This window comes from Alligator sinensis, unplaced genomic scaffold (assembly GCF_000455745.1).
Source record: "Alligator sinensis unplaced genomic scaffold, ASM45574v1 scaffold713_1, whole genome shotgun sequence".
In the NCBI taxonomy this organism is placed as follows: Eukaryota; Metazoa; Chordata; order Crocodylia; family Alligatoridae; genus Alligator; species Alligator sinensis.
Window position 1 is genome coordinate 519,691 of NW_005842814.1, and position 19,519 is coordinate 539,209.

The following is a 19,519-nucleotide window of genomic DNA, read 5'->3' on the forward strand; positions in this document are numbered from 1 at the left end:
GAGCGCTTTGTCACTGCCGCGGCGCCGCGTTCCCTGGCGAGCGCGGGGTGCCGGCGCCGGCTCCCGCCTCGGGGGGCCTCTGCCGCTCGCTGTGATGGGCTCCAGAGAGAAGGGAGGACATTTTGGGTCTCCGAGAGGGAGAGCGCCCTGACTCCTCCTTGTGAGGCAGGTCTAGAGCGCTGCTGCCCCGGGAGAAATGCTCGGTTAAGGAGAGAAGCAGCGTGCTTTTCTTGAGGCCGGCTTCTTCCTTGGATCACCTCCCGAGTTGTTTTTTTTAAGGCAGCATCCCTGACTAAGCATTCATTGCCTCTTAGCTTTTTTGGATTGGCATGTATTTGGTGTTGAGTGTTTCCAAACCCTGTTTTGGCTGCAGATTTTGCACTGCACTTAAAAGACTGCAGGAGGGTGCATCTCTCTAATAGGTTTGGTAAGGTCAGAATCCAAGCAGTGGCTCTCAGCCTGTTTTCTGCCAGGACCCATTTATAAACATCCATGGCCAGTCCTGACCCAGTGCCTCCCACTTCCCACCCGCTGCCCCCAGGTCCCGGCACTTAGGTTTGTAGGGCTTGGGGATCCCCAAGCAGCCCCTTGCAGGCTGGAGCTCTGACAACTTGCAAGGGAGAAGCCAAGTGTGGATGCAGCTTTATCTGTGTGAATATACTGTTCACCAGTACACTTATTACAGTATGTGACAGAGAAGAGCTATACTGCCAAAAGGTAGATTTATATTAATCTAAGTTTGTCCACATTAAGGACTGCACTGGCATAATTCTGTTGGTAGAATTATATGCGTAAGCATCTTAATATTGTACCACTACAAATTCTTTGGGTAGATCAAGCCTAAAACAGTATTTGTTGTAAATGATGGTATAATCTCATAGTAATTCACATTGTTGTTCATTTACAACTGAATCAAAAAATTGTTCATTTACAATCAAGAAGTGGTGTATCATTTCAGATATTTACTAGTACTGTGAGTTTTTAATTAAAACTTTGCAGATCATAAATGTTTGACTAAAAAAGCTCAAAGAAATCTGCTAAGTTACAGTGAAACATGAAACATTCTGGAATAAAATGTGTCACCACAATAAAATCTTCAGTGATTTCATATTAAGGTCTTTCACTGACATAATAGATCAGGAGTGGCTAACCTTTATCATTCAGCCTCTGTGTGGGGCACAGAAGATCAGGGAGGGAACAGGCAGCACAGTGACAGATGGGATAGGGAGAAGAGAGTAGAGAAGTAAATTAAGCATGGCGTGCAAGGCAAGGAGAAGAAAGCAGAGCAACAGATTGAGCCGGTAGTAGTGTGTGAGTTCAGGCAGTAAGGAGTTGGGATGGTACTCTGGGAAGATGCAGAGCTAAATTTGTGGTATGCCTGCAACATGTTGACCCCCCACTGTAATAGATCACAATTTCTTAAGTTAGCTGCTAAGAAAATTTAGTGAAGAATTTGCTAGAAGTTCAAATTTGAGATATGCATAAGGCGTGTACAAGAATTGGCTAAAGGGAGGTGGCAATATTAGTGAATTTTCTCAAAGTTTGGTCTGAAACTTCTCTTTTAAAATAAAATTAGGAGGTATTGTTGATGCAAAAGAGCATCATATTATCTTCAGAAAGAATTGGCTTGCCTTGAGTACTGGAGAAATGGGAATAAAATGAAATGTAATAGTACAATGCCATACATTTATGAACTAACAAGAATGTCTGTTAATAAACTATGGAAGGTTGGAAAGAGAAGAAAGATCTGGGTATATGTTTTGATTGCAGGATGAAGATGAGGCATCAGTGTGAAACATCCAAGAAAATGGCAGATCTGGCTCCAGAATATATAGAGAAAGAAGTTTTCAGTAAGGGTAGGGAAGTATGAATGAAATTGTGCAAAGCATTAGGAAGACCTTATGTAGAATACTGTGCATGATTTTGATCACTCTCATATAAGAGAGACTAAATAGGTGCAGCAAAAGGCTACCAGGAAGATCAGGAACATGACACTATTTGAGTGAAAGATCTTGGCTTGTTAAGCATAGCAAAAGGAAGACTGAGGGTGGATGAAAAAGCTTTTGCTTCCCAGATGCTTTTATAAAAAGGACGGTTTGTAGCAGGAAATAAATATTTAAAGCAAAAGGCAGATTTGGCACAAAAACTAGTAAATTGTAGGCTGGAAATTGAAAAAGGAATCTAACCATCGGGGGATTATGGAACGGCCTTTCAATAGAAGTATCTGGAAATAAAACAAGGCTTACAGTGGAGATGGATAAATTCATTAAAGGGATTGTAGTTGATAATGTAGTTGTCTATGACAGCAAAGGACTGGATTCTGTGACCCAGGAATTGTCTTCCAGTCCTATGCTCCTGAAGTACTTTGAAGGTTTGCTTAATAGTACATTACTCTTTACTACTTAGATGGGTGAGAGCTGGCTGCGGTAGGTGGCTTAGATGGGGGAGAGGGTGGCTGCAGTAGGGGGAATGATATAAGAATATTGATGGATCACAGACTCAGTATGAGTCTGCAGTATGATGCAGCTGCACAAAAGGTGAATACAGTTTTGATGCATTAGGTGCAAGATGCAAGGAATTCTAATGCATCTTTACTCAGCACTAGTTTGCCCTCAATTAGTGTATTGGGTGCAGTTTTGGGCTCCATATTTTAAAAAGGACATGGGGTAGTAAGAATCTATAGACCAGTGAAAAAATAAAGGGCTTGGAAGGCAAGTCGTATGAGGAGAGGAGCGTGTTCAGCTTGCTGAGAAGACAGTTAAAGGGAGGACATGATAGCCAGTCCTTCAGCTATTTGAAGACTGCTGCCATAAAGAAGAGGGAAAACACCTTTTCTCACTTGCTGCACAGAGCAGGATGTGGACCAATGGCTTGAACTTGCAGCCAAGTAGATTGAATATCAAGAACAGCTTCTGTACTGTTAGAGCAGTGATGCAATGGAAAAGACTGCCGAGGGAAGGTGTGGACTATCCATCACTAGAAGTGTTCAGGTAAAGGTTAAACAAGCATTGATCAGGGCTAATCTAGAAGTAGCTATATATATATATATAGTCAGGGGTTTTCAGCCTTTTTGCGTCAGTGTACCCCCAACAGCTGGTTGAGAAGGAAGGAGTCCCCCAGCAGCCAGTTGACCGGGGGTGGAAGGACATATGCCCCTTGCCATATATAAGAGAAAGAGTTAAGTTTTTGACATTCCCAAAGCATAGACTTTAAGAACAATGCTAAAAATTATGAGTTGGCAACACTGTGCTACATGTGTTGGGCGGGGGCAGGAGGAGTAGTCAACTTCTGCAGAAGCATTGGGGGTTGGCTGCAGCCAAGGCTAGGGATTTTGAGTGGGGTATGCCAAAGGTTCTGGGGTGTGGGAACCGGTGTGGTTCTGGAGTCCGGCCAGTGGACTGACTGGGGTGTGCCAGTGGGACTAAAATTTGGAGCCTCCTAGCTAGAGAGTGTTACTTATCTGCAGGGATCCAGGTTTTCCATTCACCATGGAAAAACACAGTAAAACCAGGGATTTTCTCCTTTTAAGGAGAAAAACCTGGGATTTGATCCTCTTTAGGAGAAAAGTGTGGGAAATGGTGGGTTTCCCATTTGCAAGGGGCTGGGGGGGGAGTGGGAGAAGGGCAATCAGTAGTGGGTACCATGTGCACATGGCTGCCAGGCAGCCTGGAGAGCAGCTCCTGCAGGTAAGTCGGGGGGAGGGGGAGGAATTGAGACCCTGGGAGGGAGGGAGGGAGTTGGGCTGGGGCTGTGCCCAGCTGGGGCAATGTTTGGGGTCCAGGGCCAGAATGTGCAGCCACAGGGCCTGGGCAGGGAGCAGGATAGGACCACAGGCAACTCGTCCTGAGGAGGGCAGAATGACTCCCTGCCACTGCATGCGCTCTTTTGGGGTGGGGCTGGGGCTCCCCAACTTACCGCCCTCCCCCTGGGGCTTCTGGCATGGCAGGGCATAGCAGGGCAGGGAAGCTCGATGCTGCCACCACAAGCCCTGCAGTGCCATGGCGAGGCGCCCTCTGTCTGCCCAACAGCAGCAGGGGCAGCAGCGCATGGTTGTGCCCCTCGCTGCTGCTGGGCAGGCAAGGGGTGCTTCGCTATGGCAGTGCGGAGCTCTCAGTGGTGGCAGTAAGCATTCCTGTTCTGCCCTGCTGCACCGGATTCAGACCGTTGGACTGTGGAGGTCCTGGGGGAGGGCAGCAGGGCAGGGTGCCTGAGCCCACAATGGGCAGCCTGCATTTGCCCTTCCCTGCCCCCTGCCGCACACGGGTCCCACTCTGGCCATGGGTGGGGATCCTGGGCTTCTCATTCTGCTTTGCTGCAGCAGTCTCTGCCTCCTACATGCGATAGCAAGGGCTTGGGCACAGCTGTGGCAGGGGCAGGGGACTGTAGACCCAAGTTCCTCGCCCTGTAGCCCTGGCAGCTGGGGGACCCCTCTGGCAGTCCTGGAGGGCATGGGGGGCTGTAGCAGGGCTAGGGGTCAGGAATGAGGGGCAATGGCATGGGCAGGGCATCGGCATATCGGAGCTGCTCAGCACCAGCGCCACAAAGTAGCTGGGGGTGGCGCAGGGGGGACAGCTGCAGCCATACCCATGTCCTGGTGAGTGAAGGAGGCAGGGGAGCTCTGATTTTCCATGATAATGAACCCAAAATAAAACACCAAGATTTATAGATAGTTAGAATTTATTTTATTGTAGTGATTGAGGCACTGGTAAGCTTCCAAATTATTTTAAAATTGTAGATATATCAATGCAATATTGTGTTTAACTGATACTTGTATAGATAGTGGTGTTTCATTTTAATCATGAAAAAACATGGATTTAGGGGTTTTAAATCAGACAATTTGTGTTTGTTTTGTGGGTTGTTTTTTGTTGGTTTTTTTTTTTTTTTTAAATCTGAGAATTTGCAATTTTTAAACAGGGAAAACTAGGGTCCCTGTTTATTTGCTAAGGGTCAGATTAAGCTGCACATATGGGATCAGGAAATAAGTTTGTGTGGTCAGATGGGTACAGTTTGGGGTGGGCGTGGTGCCTGCTTTTGTAGGGCTGGGTGTGGCATTTTTCTTTGCATCTCTCAAGCCTATTTTAACAATCCTTAGCTATAAGACTTGGGCCATTATTGTCCCCTGCCTCACCTATGGCAGGCTAGGGTGTTATGTCTTTTGGTTGTGTTAGGACTGACTGTAGTTTTACTAATAGGTTAGACCATGGTTTTGTATGGGACGATTTGAATAGGGCTGATTCTGGGGAGGGGGGGGGGTTGACTAAATCATTTGTTCTCAACCTTTTTTGTATCAGGACCCATTTGTAAACATTGATGGCCAGTCCTGCCCCAGTAAATAGTTTAAGTAGAAAACCACTACCTCTAGGCCCCAGCCCCGCAGTGTGTAGGGCATGGGAGGACATGTGTTCCCCCAGATTTGTGTACTCACATCAGGCATGGGTCTGCAACCTGGCTGGACTGGCACAGGCAGGAGCAGCCTCTGCAGCCCAGCAGACGTAACTTGGCTTGGGAGGGCAGAGCAGGGCAGTGAGACTCGTTGCTGCCACTGCTGCCAGAACCTGTGTGCCAGCCATGCTGCCAGCAGCACGGGGAGTAAGAGGGCTGTTCTTCCCTCACCTTTTCCTGTTGCCAGCTGTTCCTGCTCCAGCACCCAGCCGCTGGCTGTGGTTCTTCCCTGCCAGCATGGCCTGGCCTCCAGAGAGGAGCTGGGGTGGTGGGCAGTGTCACCTGTTCCCCCCACCCCCAACCTTCCTGATGTGTTATCTATGACCCCCTTGCCCTTTCTGCCCCATCGACTTCACATTGCCTGGCTGCCACCTGCATGCGTCTGTGTGCATGGTCCTCCTGCCTGATTGTCCTCCTCTTGTTCCCCGCAGCCCTATGCAAGTGGAACTCTGCCAGCCTGCAAGGGAAAACCTGTGGTTTCCCATGTTTTTCTCCTTTAAAGGAGAATCCATTTTTAAAGTTTATTGATCCATTTTTAAAAATTTCATATATTCTTGCAACCCACTTTTGGGTTATTACCCACAGGTTGAGAAATGGCCTCTGAAGCTATCTTCCAGCCCTACTTTTCTATGATTCTAACTTGTAGCAAAATGTAAATTATCTTTATATAAAAAAGCGGCTTTTTGTGTAGAAATGCATTTTTATTTAGGGGAGGGGGGGAAACCATGGCTACCCTCCATAGCACCAAATAACTTGGTGAAAAATAATACATTATGATATTTCAAACAAAGGACTTTCCTATCCTTGCCTGCTGCCACTTAGTACTGTGGCTTACCCATCACAGTGGGGCTTGAACAGGAGAGTGTATGTAAGGCAGGGTTGGCAACAACTGGCATCTCAGGCGGATCCAGCTTACAGAGATGGGGGAGGAGGGGTGGCATTAGTGGCAGATCTGTGGCAGGGGCTTCACTTGTTTGACTGCAGTTCAGGCACAACAGGAAGCTGATTTGGGGTTCAGTGTTGAGGAGCTGTGCCCACACCACATCTAGGGGTGGGGTGAAGCAGAGGCTGTGTGGGAATGTTCCACCATCTCAAACCCAAGCCAGGTTGTTCTGGCCTACAGCTCTGAAAAGTTCCTGACCAGTGATGTAAGGCACCAGTATCAAGAAATATGAGGTTTTACTTATAGGTATTCAGATAATTTTAACCAGGGTTTCCTATGACATAATCTCTTCCTCTTTTGTCTTCCTTCCTTCCTTCCTGCCATCCCTACAAACTGTCAGGCTCACAGTAGATAATACCATATTTTTTTTATATATAATCCACACTTTTTTACCCCCAAATCAGCTGGGGAAAATTGGGATGCGCATTATATGCGAGGAAAAGAGCTCCCTACAGGTCTAGAAATTTGGGAGGGGAGCAGGGAGACAGAGTGGTGCTAGCATTAATTGGTATAGCTCTTTGAGCCACCGCAATTAATGTTGTCAGTAAATGTAGTCACCGCTCCCTTCCCCCACATCCCAAATTAAAAATATATGCATGACCATATAACACAGTATATACAGTGATAAAAGTAGCGTAAATGGATACAGCATAACATGGGCTTTCCAGCAAGACCAGGCATACACATACCATATCAGTAGAATAATACACAAGAAAACATTCATGACACCCCACAACCTCCCAGAATGTAATGGTGTTTGTGATGCGTTGTATTTGGGGGGGATGTTATACTTGAGAAAATATAGTATCACAAATTGTACGTAGTACAATGCCCGAACTGTCAGAAAATACTGTTTGCCATCTCTTGCTGGTTTAGTAGCATCTGACTGGAGAAAACAAACCTCTTGCTTCAGTCTCTTTGAGATTTAAAGTGAAATATTAGCTTTACAGGATGACCTATAAAGGAGCACAATCCTATTGTACTCCTTTTGTGGGGGGAGGGAGGGAATATAGAACAATTTCTCTAGCCTGATTTGTAGGACTATTAGCTTATTTATGCTGGAATTCTGAACAGACAAGAATTTTCAGATGAGAGCATTAGAAACAAATTGGTATTGGTTTAAGAATACAGGATGATGGATTGTGAATAAAGTATGTACGAAAGCTGATTTCTATCACATTTTCCCTTGAAACTACATCTACTCAAGAACAGTTGTCTTAATATCTCAGCTCCTTTTGAAAGAGTTTAATTGACACTCTAACAATATTGTAGAAAAAGTAAGTGAAAATGCTTGTATGATAGTGCTAAGGCTGTGAAAATACTGGGCAATATACCTTAGCAGTATACCTAGATCAAAATTGAGTAACCAAAGTTAAAATATTTTTGTATGCATTTTAAGTTTGGATACAAGGCTGTCTATATCATATTTATTTGCACACCATATGTATACCTTTTTTCTGAAAAAACAGCCATCCAGAATGAAGGTGCATGTGTTTAAACAAGGAAGCTGATTTCTGTGCCTGAATAGAGACAAGGGCATTGGCTCCTCCAGGGCCAAATGTTCTGCTGCATGGAGAAGGGAAGCAGTTCCCTTATCAGTATTATGTTCTCTTCCCTTGCTGCTTTGCCATCAACTACAGGTTTAGCATTCTCACAGCCACTGCTGTTACCATTCTCAAAGGCTTAATTGGACAAGGGCACTGGGAGAATTGAATCTGTAGCTCTTGGCCTTGCAGCAGGGTGAAGGGGAGTAACACTCAGGGACACCATCCTGTCCCTGCTCCATGCTGGTGGAGAGTTCAGCCGCTGGCTGAGATGGTGCTGTGGCAGGTAAGACTGAACAAAATCTTTTCCTTCGTTCTGTCTTCTGCCGTCCTATAACAAAGTGTATTTCTTATTTATGGAGATGTGGTATGTGAATAAATACGGGTATATTTCCAGATGTGGCACTTTTCAGTTTGGCTGACAATAAATTCTTTGGTAATTTTGTAACTAGATATGAGTTTTGATATATGAAAACCTTAAATTTTCTAGGGTTTTCACACTCTTGTATTAAGGGCCTGAAATGCTAGTGTCTACAGTTTCCATGTTATACAAATTTATGGGTTATCAATAGATTTCAATCCTCAGCAAATTGTGTGTTTGAGAAGCTTACACAGGCTGACTGTGGGTGGTGGATGTGCTGTGATTTATGCTGAGATAAGTTTAGCTGTTGAATTCAGCAATTATGTCACCCAACTTTGCTTTTTTTTATTGGCAGATGTTTGTAGATTCCTCTGCAGGAGAAAGGGGTGAAGCTGATGATAATAATAGGAAACAAGGAATATAGCAATAGAGATGGATGAACAAGCCCTTCTAGGGCTAAACCCTAATGCTGATGCAGATTTCAGGCAAAGGGTAAGTTTGTTTAAGCTTTCTTTCTTTCACAATGGCTGTTACTGCAGGCACTTAAGCTGCAGTCTGTTGGTCTAATGATTTGTCTGATTATTTGAATAAGTGCAGGGAGTGTGCATATATAGAAATTAAAATTGTAGTTCAATAATACATGCAAGTTGAAGGGCTTAATTTTACTTGCATACTCTTCCATTATTATTTATTTTTTACTTATTGCCAGACTGGGTATAGTTTCCTTTCAGCTACTCATCCCTGTATGTCTCTTCATTCAGTTATTTAACAGAAATGAAATTCCTTAACTTGTTTTGTTTCTGCTGCAGTAAATAATCTGGGGTGGGGGGGAGGGTGTTGTTGTTAATATGTACCTTAAACTGCAGCAGTTTTATAACCAGATTATTTTCAGACCTCTAGTTGTGTTAATCAGGAGGTAGATGATAAAAGTGTAGCTCTTCAGCTTCCTTTTCAGCTTTAGCTAACTTCACTCTAAAACTACACCTTTATAATACAACTATGCATAGCCTCAGTGCAAGGTTAAAACTTTTTCTTTTACCACACTTTTAACCTATATATCAGGAAATATCCTGATAAAGCAAATGCTGGCTCTGTTAATGCTTTGTTTTAATTTTCAGTTTATTTCTGAGTACTGTAAGATTTCTTGTTTAGAGGTTCCTTGCCAACAGGGGAAGCTATTACAATAAGGCAGATATGACAACTGGACTGCTAGGGAGATGTTGTTCAAGGTTAACATTGAGGCAGAGCTTGAAAAGCTTGTGGATGCTTCCATCCAGATGATGTGGCAGGGTAGATTGTTTCAGATTGAAGTGATTCAGATAATCAGTATTATTCTTTTGATGTAGTTGTTTTGTTAAGAGGTTGATTCTCATTGGTTGATAACAATGATAGTTCCCTTGGAGAGTGTGCTGTCTACATTTTTAAAGCAATTCTATCGCTTGAGCTGTTTCTTCAGGCACTTAAGTTTTACATATTTATCCCAGAAAATGGTGTATGGTGCCTTTATACTGCTATTTTACATGAGATTTGAGTTGAGTGCTGTTACGATGAAAATGTGAATTAATGGATTCTGTACAAAAATAGCATTTAAAGTTGTTTGTTAATTGAAATAAAACAAGGGGAAAAGTTTACCAAACCATGGATTACTTAAATCCATTTTTAGTTGTATTATCCATGGAGTTAAAATAATCCTCTCCAACTTGGTTCTGTTAATAGTTGAAAGAGGAAAGCAAACCTTCCTGTGCCTTCAATTCCCAGTTGCTTCTTAACATACAAGCTTTTTGTGCATTTAGTTCAGCTGAGTGACAGGATGTGAATTGAATCATACAATGATGGAAAAGGAGGGCTGGAAGTGACTTCAAGAAGGTGTCTTGTCCAGTCTCCTGCTCAATGCAGGATCATCCATGTCTAAAGCATCCTGGGCCGTGTGTAGATGAAATGAGGGGTGTGTGCTCACACTTCAAAGTAGGCTAAATGCTTTTGCACCACTGCCTCAGCAGTGTATTGCGCATTAATTCCACCCGCTCTGTAGGAGCTTTGGCAGCACAGCAAGCCTTAAATGACTTGGGGCACAGCAAACTAAAACTCCGAGTTTTAGTTTGCTGCACCTACAGCTGTTGAGCAAAGCACCGGGCTTCGTGCTGCTCAGGGGCTCGGCAGGAAGCCCTGCAGCAGCCCGGGAAAGCAGGCTCTGTCTAAGAAAAGCGGTAAGTCTGATTTTCCCCCACACCCGCAGCCTGCCTGCCTGAGTTGTATGGGGCCCCAGTGCTTCCCTCTGTGGCTGCAGTGCCCCCCGGGACTGCCTGAGCCAGGTGCCTGCGGGAGAGTGCTGGGGGTGGGGGGGGAGTAGGGTTAGGGGGGGGAGCCAGCCCCTCTGTTTGCCAGCAGCTTGCCCTCCCCACCACCAGAGAGGCAGGGAAGTGCAGGGTGTGTGCAAGACCCGGGGGTCCTAAGGGCCCTAAATAGAAGCAGTGGGTTTAGAGGACATGCCTCTAGACAAGGGCTTGTGTAACCGAGGCTTTCAAACTTCCTAAAGTCACAGGACCCTTTCATATCACTTCTGTAAAACACCTACCCTACCTAAAGACAGGCTTGGAGCCAGGCAACCTGGCCTTGCAGTGGTGGCGTACTGCCTCACAGCCCTTTCCTCCATTACCCCCAATCTTTGTGGAACCTCCAATGCCCTGTTGTGGAACCCCAGGTTTCCACAAAGCACAGTCCAAAAACCACGGGTGTAACCTGCTCTTAAACTTCCAGGGATGGAGATTCCACAGCCTCTCTCTGTCCCAGTGTTTAGCCATCCTCGTAGTGAGAGAGCTCTTTGTATTGTCCAACCTTAAATTTTCCTTTTTGCAAGTTAGGATCATTACTCTTTACCCTGTCCATCGCAGCTGCAAAGTACAGTCTTTCCCCATCCTCCATATAACTACCCTTTAAGTATTTGAAGCCTGTTTATTGAAGCTTCTCTCAGTCTTCTCTGCTCCAGACTAAATAATCCCGGTCCTTTCAGCTCATCATCATGTTTCCCAGACCTCTAACAACTTTTGGTGTCCTCTGCTGGACTTTTTTGCTTGAAGTTATCCCTTATGAAGTATAGTATTCAAACCTGGACACAGTACTGCAGGTGATGTCTTGCTGAGACCAAATAAAACAGAAAGACCACTTTCCTTAGCTTGGAAGTGATCCTTCTTTTATACAAGCTAGTATGGTACTATTTTTTTTCCCCAATAAGGGAGCACACTGTGGACTTACATTTAGTTTATTGTCCACTCTAACCCCAGGTCATTTTCTGCAGTACTGCAGCCTTGCCTGTCATTCCCTGATTTTCCATGTTGTTGTGAAGTCCTCCACTTCGGATGGAACACTTGTCCTTCTTCAATTTCCTTTGATTGTTGTTTGTTTTTTGGACCATTTCTTCATTTTATCAAGGTTATTTTGAAACCTAATCCTAACCTCCAGTGTCTGCAACTCCACGCAGCTTGGTGTCATCTACTATGCGTTTAGTAAGCATGCACACTCAGGCCCATTTTCCAAGTCATTGCTGAGGCTGTTAAACAACAATATCAAACTCAGGACAAACCTCTGGGGAACACCATTTGATACTTCTCCCAACTAGACATTGAGCCATTGATGATTGCTTGTTGAGCACAATGATCTAAGTTATCAGTACTTTAAGCTACTCTGTATTTCCTTAGCTTGCTAATAAGAATTTTGTGGGAAACCTGTGCTAAAATCAGGCTATATCACATCTATTAGATTCCCCTTATCCCCAGAGCATGTCTCCTTGTTACAGAAGGAAAACAGTTTTTTTTCTCTGCATCAGCATTTGAGGGTTGCTGCTATTGAAACATAGTTTAACACTTCAATACGCTCCTGCTTCAAGTGTTTATGCAGTGACTGGTTTTAATTCAGTGCTCTGATTTTCTTTTAAACAGCTAAATGGTATGTTTCTTGCCTAAGTTTTGATTACATTAAAGCGGTTTTAAGATTCATAGATGTTAGGGGTTGGAAGGGACCTTACAGTTCATTGGGTCCAGCCCTCCTGCATTTGGGCAGGAAAGACTGCTGGGGTTAAATGACCCCAGCAAGGTGTACATCGAGACATTTTTAAAAGATCTCCAAGTAGGTGACTGTGCCACCTCTAGGGGGAGTCTGTTCCAGCTCTTAGGCACTTGAACCATAAAGAAGATTTTCCTTATGTCCAATCTGAAGCAGTCTTCATTCAGTTTGTGTCCATTGTTTCTTGTCTTCCCCTGGGGTGCCTTAGTGAACAGGTGTTCCCCAGGCCCTGATGTGCGCCCCTGATATACTTATAGGCTGCCACCAAAGCCCCCTCTAAGTCGTCTTTTCTCCAGGCTGAACGGTCCCATGTCTTTCAGCCTCTCCTCATATGACCTTCTCTCCAGACCTCAAATCATGCGCTTGGCCCTCCTTTGGACTCTCTCAAGCTTCACCACATCCTTCTTGAAGTGCAGCGCCCAGAATTGGACACAGTACTTCAGCTGCAGACTCACCAAGGCCAAGTAGAGTGAAAGGATTACGTCCTTAGTCTTGCTTGAGATGCATCGGTAGATGCATGCCAGCATTTGATTCATTCTGCCAGCTACGGCATCGTATTGGTGGCTCACGTTTATTCCGTGGTCTATCACAACCCCTAGGTCTCTTTCAGTTGTGGTGCTGGCAAGCGTAGCACTGCCAAACCTGTAAGCACGTTGTAGATTATTCTTTCCCAGATGGAGTACTTTACATTTCTCCATGTTAAACATCATCAGGCTATGATTCTTCCCACCTCACAAGCCTGTCCAGGTTAGCTTGTATCCCCAGTCTGTACTCGAGCGTGATCGTACTTCCCCATAATTTGGTGTTGCCCACAAACTGCCAGTACACTTTTAACACCCGAATCCAAGTCATTGATGAAGATTATATACTGTTTGGCCTATAACACTAGGCTCTCATTTTAGATTTAATTTTAAACAGACTTCTTTTTAAAATAAAAACATACTTAAATCCAAAAAGCTAGTTTTTAATTTTTAAGAAATCCATTATTTTTGTCTACAATGTGTATTTGATGAACTCGAAGAGTAAAGCTTTGTTTGAGCATAACTTCTGCAGTTTACATTGTGCTGGACATAGAATCCTGTTGGAAACTTCATAGTCTGTAGCAGGTTATGCATATTGTGTATTAAGCTATTAAGATACCTCCCCAGTAAGAGGCATAAACTTTGAGTGACAGATCAGCCTTATGAATCTGCTGTTTCATCTGTCATGTGATGCAAGCCAAGCATTCAAAAGTTGCTGTATTTGTTATATTTTCTATCCTTTATTAGTTCTTAAAAACACCTGTTGGCATACTTTTCCTCAGGGTGGGTAACAATCAATGATTTAAAAAAAAAAAACAAGGATTTTTTTATTTAAATCAGATTTTTTTTATTTAATTGTATTTTTTTGTTGTTGATGCTTTTTAAAAACAAAGAAACCTATGTAAAGATAGTATTAATTTAAAGTATGTTGGGACTCAAAGATATCATCATGAAATAGGGATTATAACTTTTAATTGCATATTATTTGAAACGATATATTCATGTAACCTTTTTGAGAAAAGTTTTATAAATAGGTCAGAACAGGCCATGGACTCTGGGAGGGTTCCCAGAGCCCCCTCTACAGGTTAGAAGAGATTAAAGAAAACCATTCTACCCAGTGGAACTTAGTGCTCAGTCTAGAAGATCCCATTAAGCATCTTTGTGATCCTTGGGTTCAGTTCTCAAATTGTGGATTTGTATCTCCAGAGAGAACATCCTTGTTAACAACAATACATGGAGATGAGAGATAACAGACCTAATTACCCTATCCATCAACCCTATTGTGTCTATGCAAGTTTGTGTACACACAGTCAAGCCCTTATCTCTCTCTCTAAAAGTGAAAAGTTTCAAGAAGTTAAGCAAATAGAGCATTGTTGGGAGTGGAGTAGATCTGGGCAAGGAAGAGGAGTCTGGACATAAATACAAGGAGGGAGGGGCAGTGGAAACAAAAGAGAAACATTTTGAGCAGAATATTCCAAAAGTCTTGAGAGAGAAGTTTGAGTATAGCCTCTCCATTGATTTGAGATCTAGTGAGGGAAAGGTATGGTAGAATGGAAAACCTACCATGGCAGCAGGCTTGCTATGCAGTAAAAGAGACCCTGTTTGATATAACCTCATTAAAATATTCCCAAACAGCAAGAATGCACTTTTTGTAGAAAACAATGATTAAATCGAGGCTTCCTGGCCAGTAATTTAAATCTTGATTTTTAAATTGATTTGATTCAAATCAAATCCATCCTGCTTTTCCTATAGAATGAAAAAACTCTGGTGAAACTGTGAGTTTTCTTTCTTTCTCTTCAGATCTTAAGCAGTTAGCGCAGGGTTCAGCAGCCTTTAAGAATGGTGGGCTGCCACTTGCAACTGCCTAATTAATGCCAGAGGTTGCCAACCCGCTTGGCAGTGCTCCAGCCTTCCCTGCTCTATGCTGGGGGCTGTCCTCATGTTCCCCTACTGCAGCCTGCACTTGCATTCACTACTGAATGCCATTGATTCTTGTTGCCAGTGGTGCTATGGAGTGCCAAATTCTGTAGCTGCAGGAATGAGGTAAAAGCAGACCTGCACTGCAGATGGGATTGGTGGCATGTGGCAGAGGACTGCATGGTCCATGTTGAAGGCGTCCATTTGCTGCCACTCTCCACCCTGGTAATCTCTGTGCTGGTGTTTGTGTTCCTCCCACCGCCCTTTCCCCCACCACAAACCAGAGCCAATTTCTTTGCAGGCTGAATCTGACCAAGTAGGTGGTTGATCCCTGAGCTGTTGGATTTAAATAGACTTCTTGAAGTTAACATTAATGCTAGGGAATTTTGGAATAGAAAAGTTAATACTAAGAAAGTATTCTTGGTATTTGTGACAGTTGCTTGCTGATTGAAAACAGATGCATGTGATTTATTCATTTAATGAAAAGACAAAAGTCTGGCTAGCTGTTTCAGGAATATGCATTTCTTACCAATGAATGTGTCTTTTAGACTTGGTTCCATATTTGAAAGATGACTTGCAATAGTTTTTGCATTTGTATCTTAAAGAGGCTCTGCTGCATTTTAGAAAGGTTAAAAATGTCATTTGATAAATCCCAGCTTTACTGAAGAAGTAAATGTCAATGTTTGTGGTCTCTGTGCCCGAGTATGTTGGATAGGAAATCAAGTGGAGGTAGTCTCTGGTTGCTATACCACAAACTAGCTCTTGAACATTTTAAAATTCAAAGGTAATTCAGTTTGTCCTCCAGTCAGTAGTGTAGGTTTAAAAGTAAACAACTGCCACAAGATCAGCTGAAGGATGCACTATTTTGTTTGTAGAACAAAATACTGTTATCACTTTTGATGTAACATTATCAGAGGGAAAACTACTACAGTATTTCATGTATAAGCAAAAACCTGAAAAGTAATGAAACTGCTGGAGGCTGGAAAGATGAGTAGGGAGTTTCCTTCTCCTTCAAGATTTGTAATCTTAAGTACTTGGGGAATATGGATAAAGTAAGAGATGCCGTAGTGGTGGAGGCAGTATAAATTTAGGATTTTGTTGGAAGGGCTGTTTAAATATAACTCCTTAACCTGGGTAGAATTTGTACTCTTTGTTAGTTCTAAAGGAGATATTTTTGTGATGATTGCAGGCATTGGCTTATTTTGAACAGCTGAAGATATCCCAGGATGCCTGGCAAGTCTGTGCAGAAGCATTAGCCCAACGCATATACAGGTAATACAATTATAAATATAAGTAATTATCTATCCTTTTATGTAGTGCATTTGTACGTGACATTCTGGTTATCACCATAAACTGCATCTGACTGGAGGGCCTGGTGGCAATGTGGTGGGGCAACTCGTGGCAGGGTAGTTCCTATAAAATATCACAATGTTGCAACCTTCAGAGTAAGGCAAGTATAGTGTTCCTCAAAACCTAGCCCCCACTGCCTTGGGATGACTCCTTGACTGGAGAAAGGCTAACACGCCCTTGCTGAGGCATTAGGCAGTCAGCAGCAGTTCTTATCTGGCAGAAGCTACAACCGTTGAGGCACTGAATGTCTGGATTCAGTCTGGCCTTTTGAGTTTGTCTCAATGGTATAATGGGAGATGGTAGATCTTGGGCAGCCTCCACTCCTCCATGTTTTTGCCTAAGTGTATGCATCAAAGATTTTGGTAACTAGTAGGGGTGCATTGATAGAGATTTTTTTGGGCCAATACCGAGGGCCAATTTTGTAGCGAGCCATAGCAACTGATACGGAACAGATGCAGCCAGGCAGCATGGAGAGCGGTGTCCACTGGTAAGTCTGTTGTGGGGGAAGGGAGAGGGAGGGGAAATTGGGTGGGGGAGCAGATCAAGGGCCCCCAGTGAGAGGAGTGGGACTAGGGCAGGGACAGGCACTTCCCAGCGTGGAGGGTGGGACACAGCTGCAAGTGGCTCACAGGCAGGGATGGCTCCAGCTGCTACACACACCCCAGGAGGGCATGGGGGGCATGTGCCCCGGGATCTGTTTGCAGAGTGAAGGCAGGCTGGGGTCGAGGCGGTACCAGGCTTTTCCCGGCGGGGGGCTGGGCCAGACTGCGCTTGGTGCAGGTGGCAGCGCTGCAGCCACCCCAAAATTCACCATAGCCCCCTGACCCCCACCCCCCCACCACTGCCACCCTCCCCGAGCACAGCGCGATACAGCCATGGCCCAACCCCACCGCCGGGAAGAGCCTGGCGCCACCCCGGCCCCAGCCTGCAGCAGCAGCCTACCCTAGCCTCATGTGCAGATCTGGGTGGCACATGCCCCCAGGTCCTCCCAGGGTGCATGTCGCGGCAGGAGCCACCCCTGCACCTCCCCACCCCACTTCACCCACCAGATGAGCCACTTGCAGCTCTGTCCTGTGCTCCGCTCCAGCTGGGCAGCGTGTACCCCTCCCCCCCCGACTCCCTCAGCTTAGGGGCCTTAATATGCACTGTGCCCTGCCCTCCCCCCCCCCCCATGCCCCTTTCCTCACAACAGATTTACCAGCTGGACCCCGCTGTTTTGCCCGCTGCCGGGCTGCACTCCTGGCCACCTGCATGTATGAATGGGGTTGTGCGCATGCACAGGGCATTTATTGGCAACATTATTAGTAAAAAAAAAACCAATTGCCGATCCAATATGGGACTGATGCATCAGTGCACCTCTAGTAACTAGACCTCTTGCGTGTACATCGTGATCTAGAGGATTGACGGTTGCCTACTAAGTGCATCTGAGACTATTAGGCAAACTGTATATTGGATTGATAGAAGTCTTTAATCTTTCTTATTGTGGAAATTTTAAAGCAGTACTTTCTCAGTGTTTTTGTAGCCCTATTTCCCCTACACATCAAATTTATAACTCTTCTTTGACTTGCTATATAGCCAGCCATACTGGGGCTATATATGAGGTTTAAGCTTCTCACCTAAGGCAGATCTTTTATTAAAGATGCTCCAAATTTAGCTTATCAGCTTAAAAGCTTTTATATCATTCTTGTTTTTGGTTTTAAAAAAAGCAAAAACAAAAACTCGGTGCACCAGAGGTTGGCTCTGCAAACTGTGTCCTTAGCACCCTGCATTAGAATCATGCCACTTTAACCAGGGTAAGAGTTGCATAAGGCAGAATAGAAATAATGTTTGTTATCTTACTGAGCATAGTTTTGCCCAGTCGTTCTTCTACATGTTTCATGTTGGAGAACCTGGATTTTGAAAATAGAAAGGCAGTTAAGTTGTAATGAACATCCTTTTTGGGTTGGCTGTTTGCAATACTTTTGAAGTTGCTTGTTTTTTGTAAGTATTGGTGATTCTTTTAGCTTTTAAACAAAAACAAAGTTCAGTAAGAATCCTCATGTTTTTATAATCTATCTCTAATTTTTAAGGCACTTTTACAACTAGCACTTCAGTGTGTGGTTTGTGGTTATACCACTCAAAGCTTCCAAATCCGTTTCTAAAAAATAAAAAAGGTGAAATTTGTCTTCAAATTTTCAAACACTTCTTTGAAGGTTGCAACATCCCTTGCCTCCTCATCCCTTTCCTGTATATATAATAGCGTGTTTATGCAAGTGTATATAGATATTAATATAATTATGTGATGATCAACCTTGTTAGACTCAATGAACCCCTCAGAAAATGATAGCTGTTAGTTTTCACTCATTTGTTTTCACTACACACAAATAATAGAGAAGTTCTTTTGTTGGAAAGAACTCAGACTACAGCAGATCAGAATGTTTTTAACAGTATGAATATCTGGGTTTATCTAGTGAATCATGTTTAGTTACCTAACTGTGCTAGCATTGCATAGTGCCGTTGAAAGGACCTCAAGGTACTCCAGGATGCCATGATACCCTGGTTGAGAATCACTAATAAAACTTTTCTTTCTGTTAGTCCATTCATAGCACCTGATTAAATCATTTGTTGCCTCTGGCTATAAACAGACATCACATTGATTCTGGGCTAGTTGTGCCACAACCTTTCCCTGAATTGAGAACTCATGGGATTGGTGTGTCCACACATCACTCTTCCAATAGGACTTAAAGCAGGGATGGGCAAAATGCAGCCCATGGGCTGAATGCGGCCTGCCAGGCCAGCCTATCCAGCCTGTGGGGTCCCTAAAAAATTTAGAAAATTAATATTGATCTGCCACTGGCTGCCTTTCATGCGGCCCTCGATGGCTTGCCAAAACTCAGTAAGCTGCCCTTCACCCAAAATAATTGCCCGCCCCTGGTTTAAAGAGTGGCTGAGTGCACCACTGCTCTTCTGCCAGCAGGCATCTGGAGAGAGCACATTCCCAGTGTGCCCTGTGATGATCAAGTGTCTGTAGGTTCCCCTGACTGCCAGCACTGAGCAAAGCGCCCACTGGGTATTCAAATTGTGGATAGCAAAATTCTCCTAGGAAGGACTTTAGTGTGATTCATTGTGCATCTTGTGCAGTGCAGTTTGTATTTCCAGTGCATTTATGCTGCCACCGCTGACTGGCCTAGAACTTCCACCCATCAGCTGCTATGCATCTGTGTGTGATTGTCACTTTGTAGACCTTGGTGGCCCAGTGGTGTGAACTTGTAAGCAAGATTGAGTGGAAAAGGTGACATTGGTGGGATCTAGCTGCCATGACTACTACTATTTGTGCCAAGACCAAGGGAGCAGTACTTGTGGGGGTGCTTGCAGCCAAAACAACAGGTGTCTGTGGTCACAT

General features: G+C 44.2%; 1 protein-coding gene across 7 annotated transcripts in view; it reads left to right on the top strand.

Moving 5' to 3' along the window:
• XPOT (exportin for tRNA) overlaps positions 1-19,519 on the top strand; it is a 61,530-nt gene that overhangs the window by 1,899 nt on the left and 40,112 nt on the right. The window contains exons 2-4 of one of the 7 annotated variants that reach the window (XM_014525503.2): positions 1,771-1,856; positions 8,646-8,782; positions 15,977-16,059. In XM_014525503.2, the coding sequence (XP_014380989.1) occupies positions 8,723-8,782; positions 15,977-16,059 (143 nt within the window). In that variant the 5' untranslated portion in view covers positions 1,771-1,856; positions 8,646-8,722. Of the gene's footprint in view, positions 1-1,659; positions 1,857-2,855; positions 2,991-8,645; positions 8,783-15,976; positions 16,060-19,519 lie in introns of those variants that run through there. The other 6 variants (XM_025191415.1, XM_025191412.1, XM_025191414.1 and 3 more) reach the window with 6 other exon arrangements.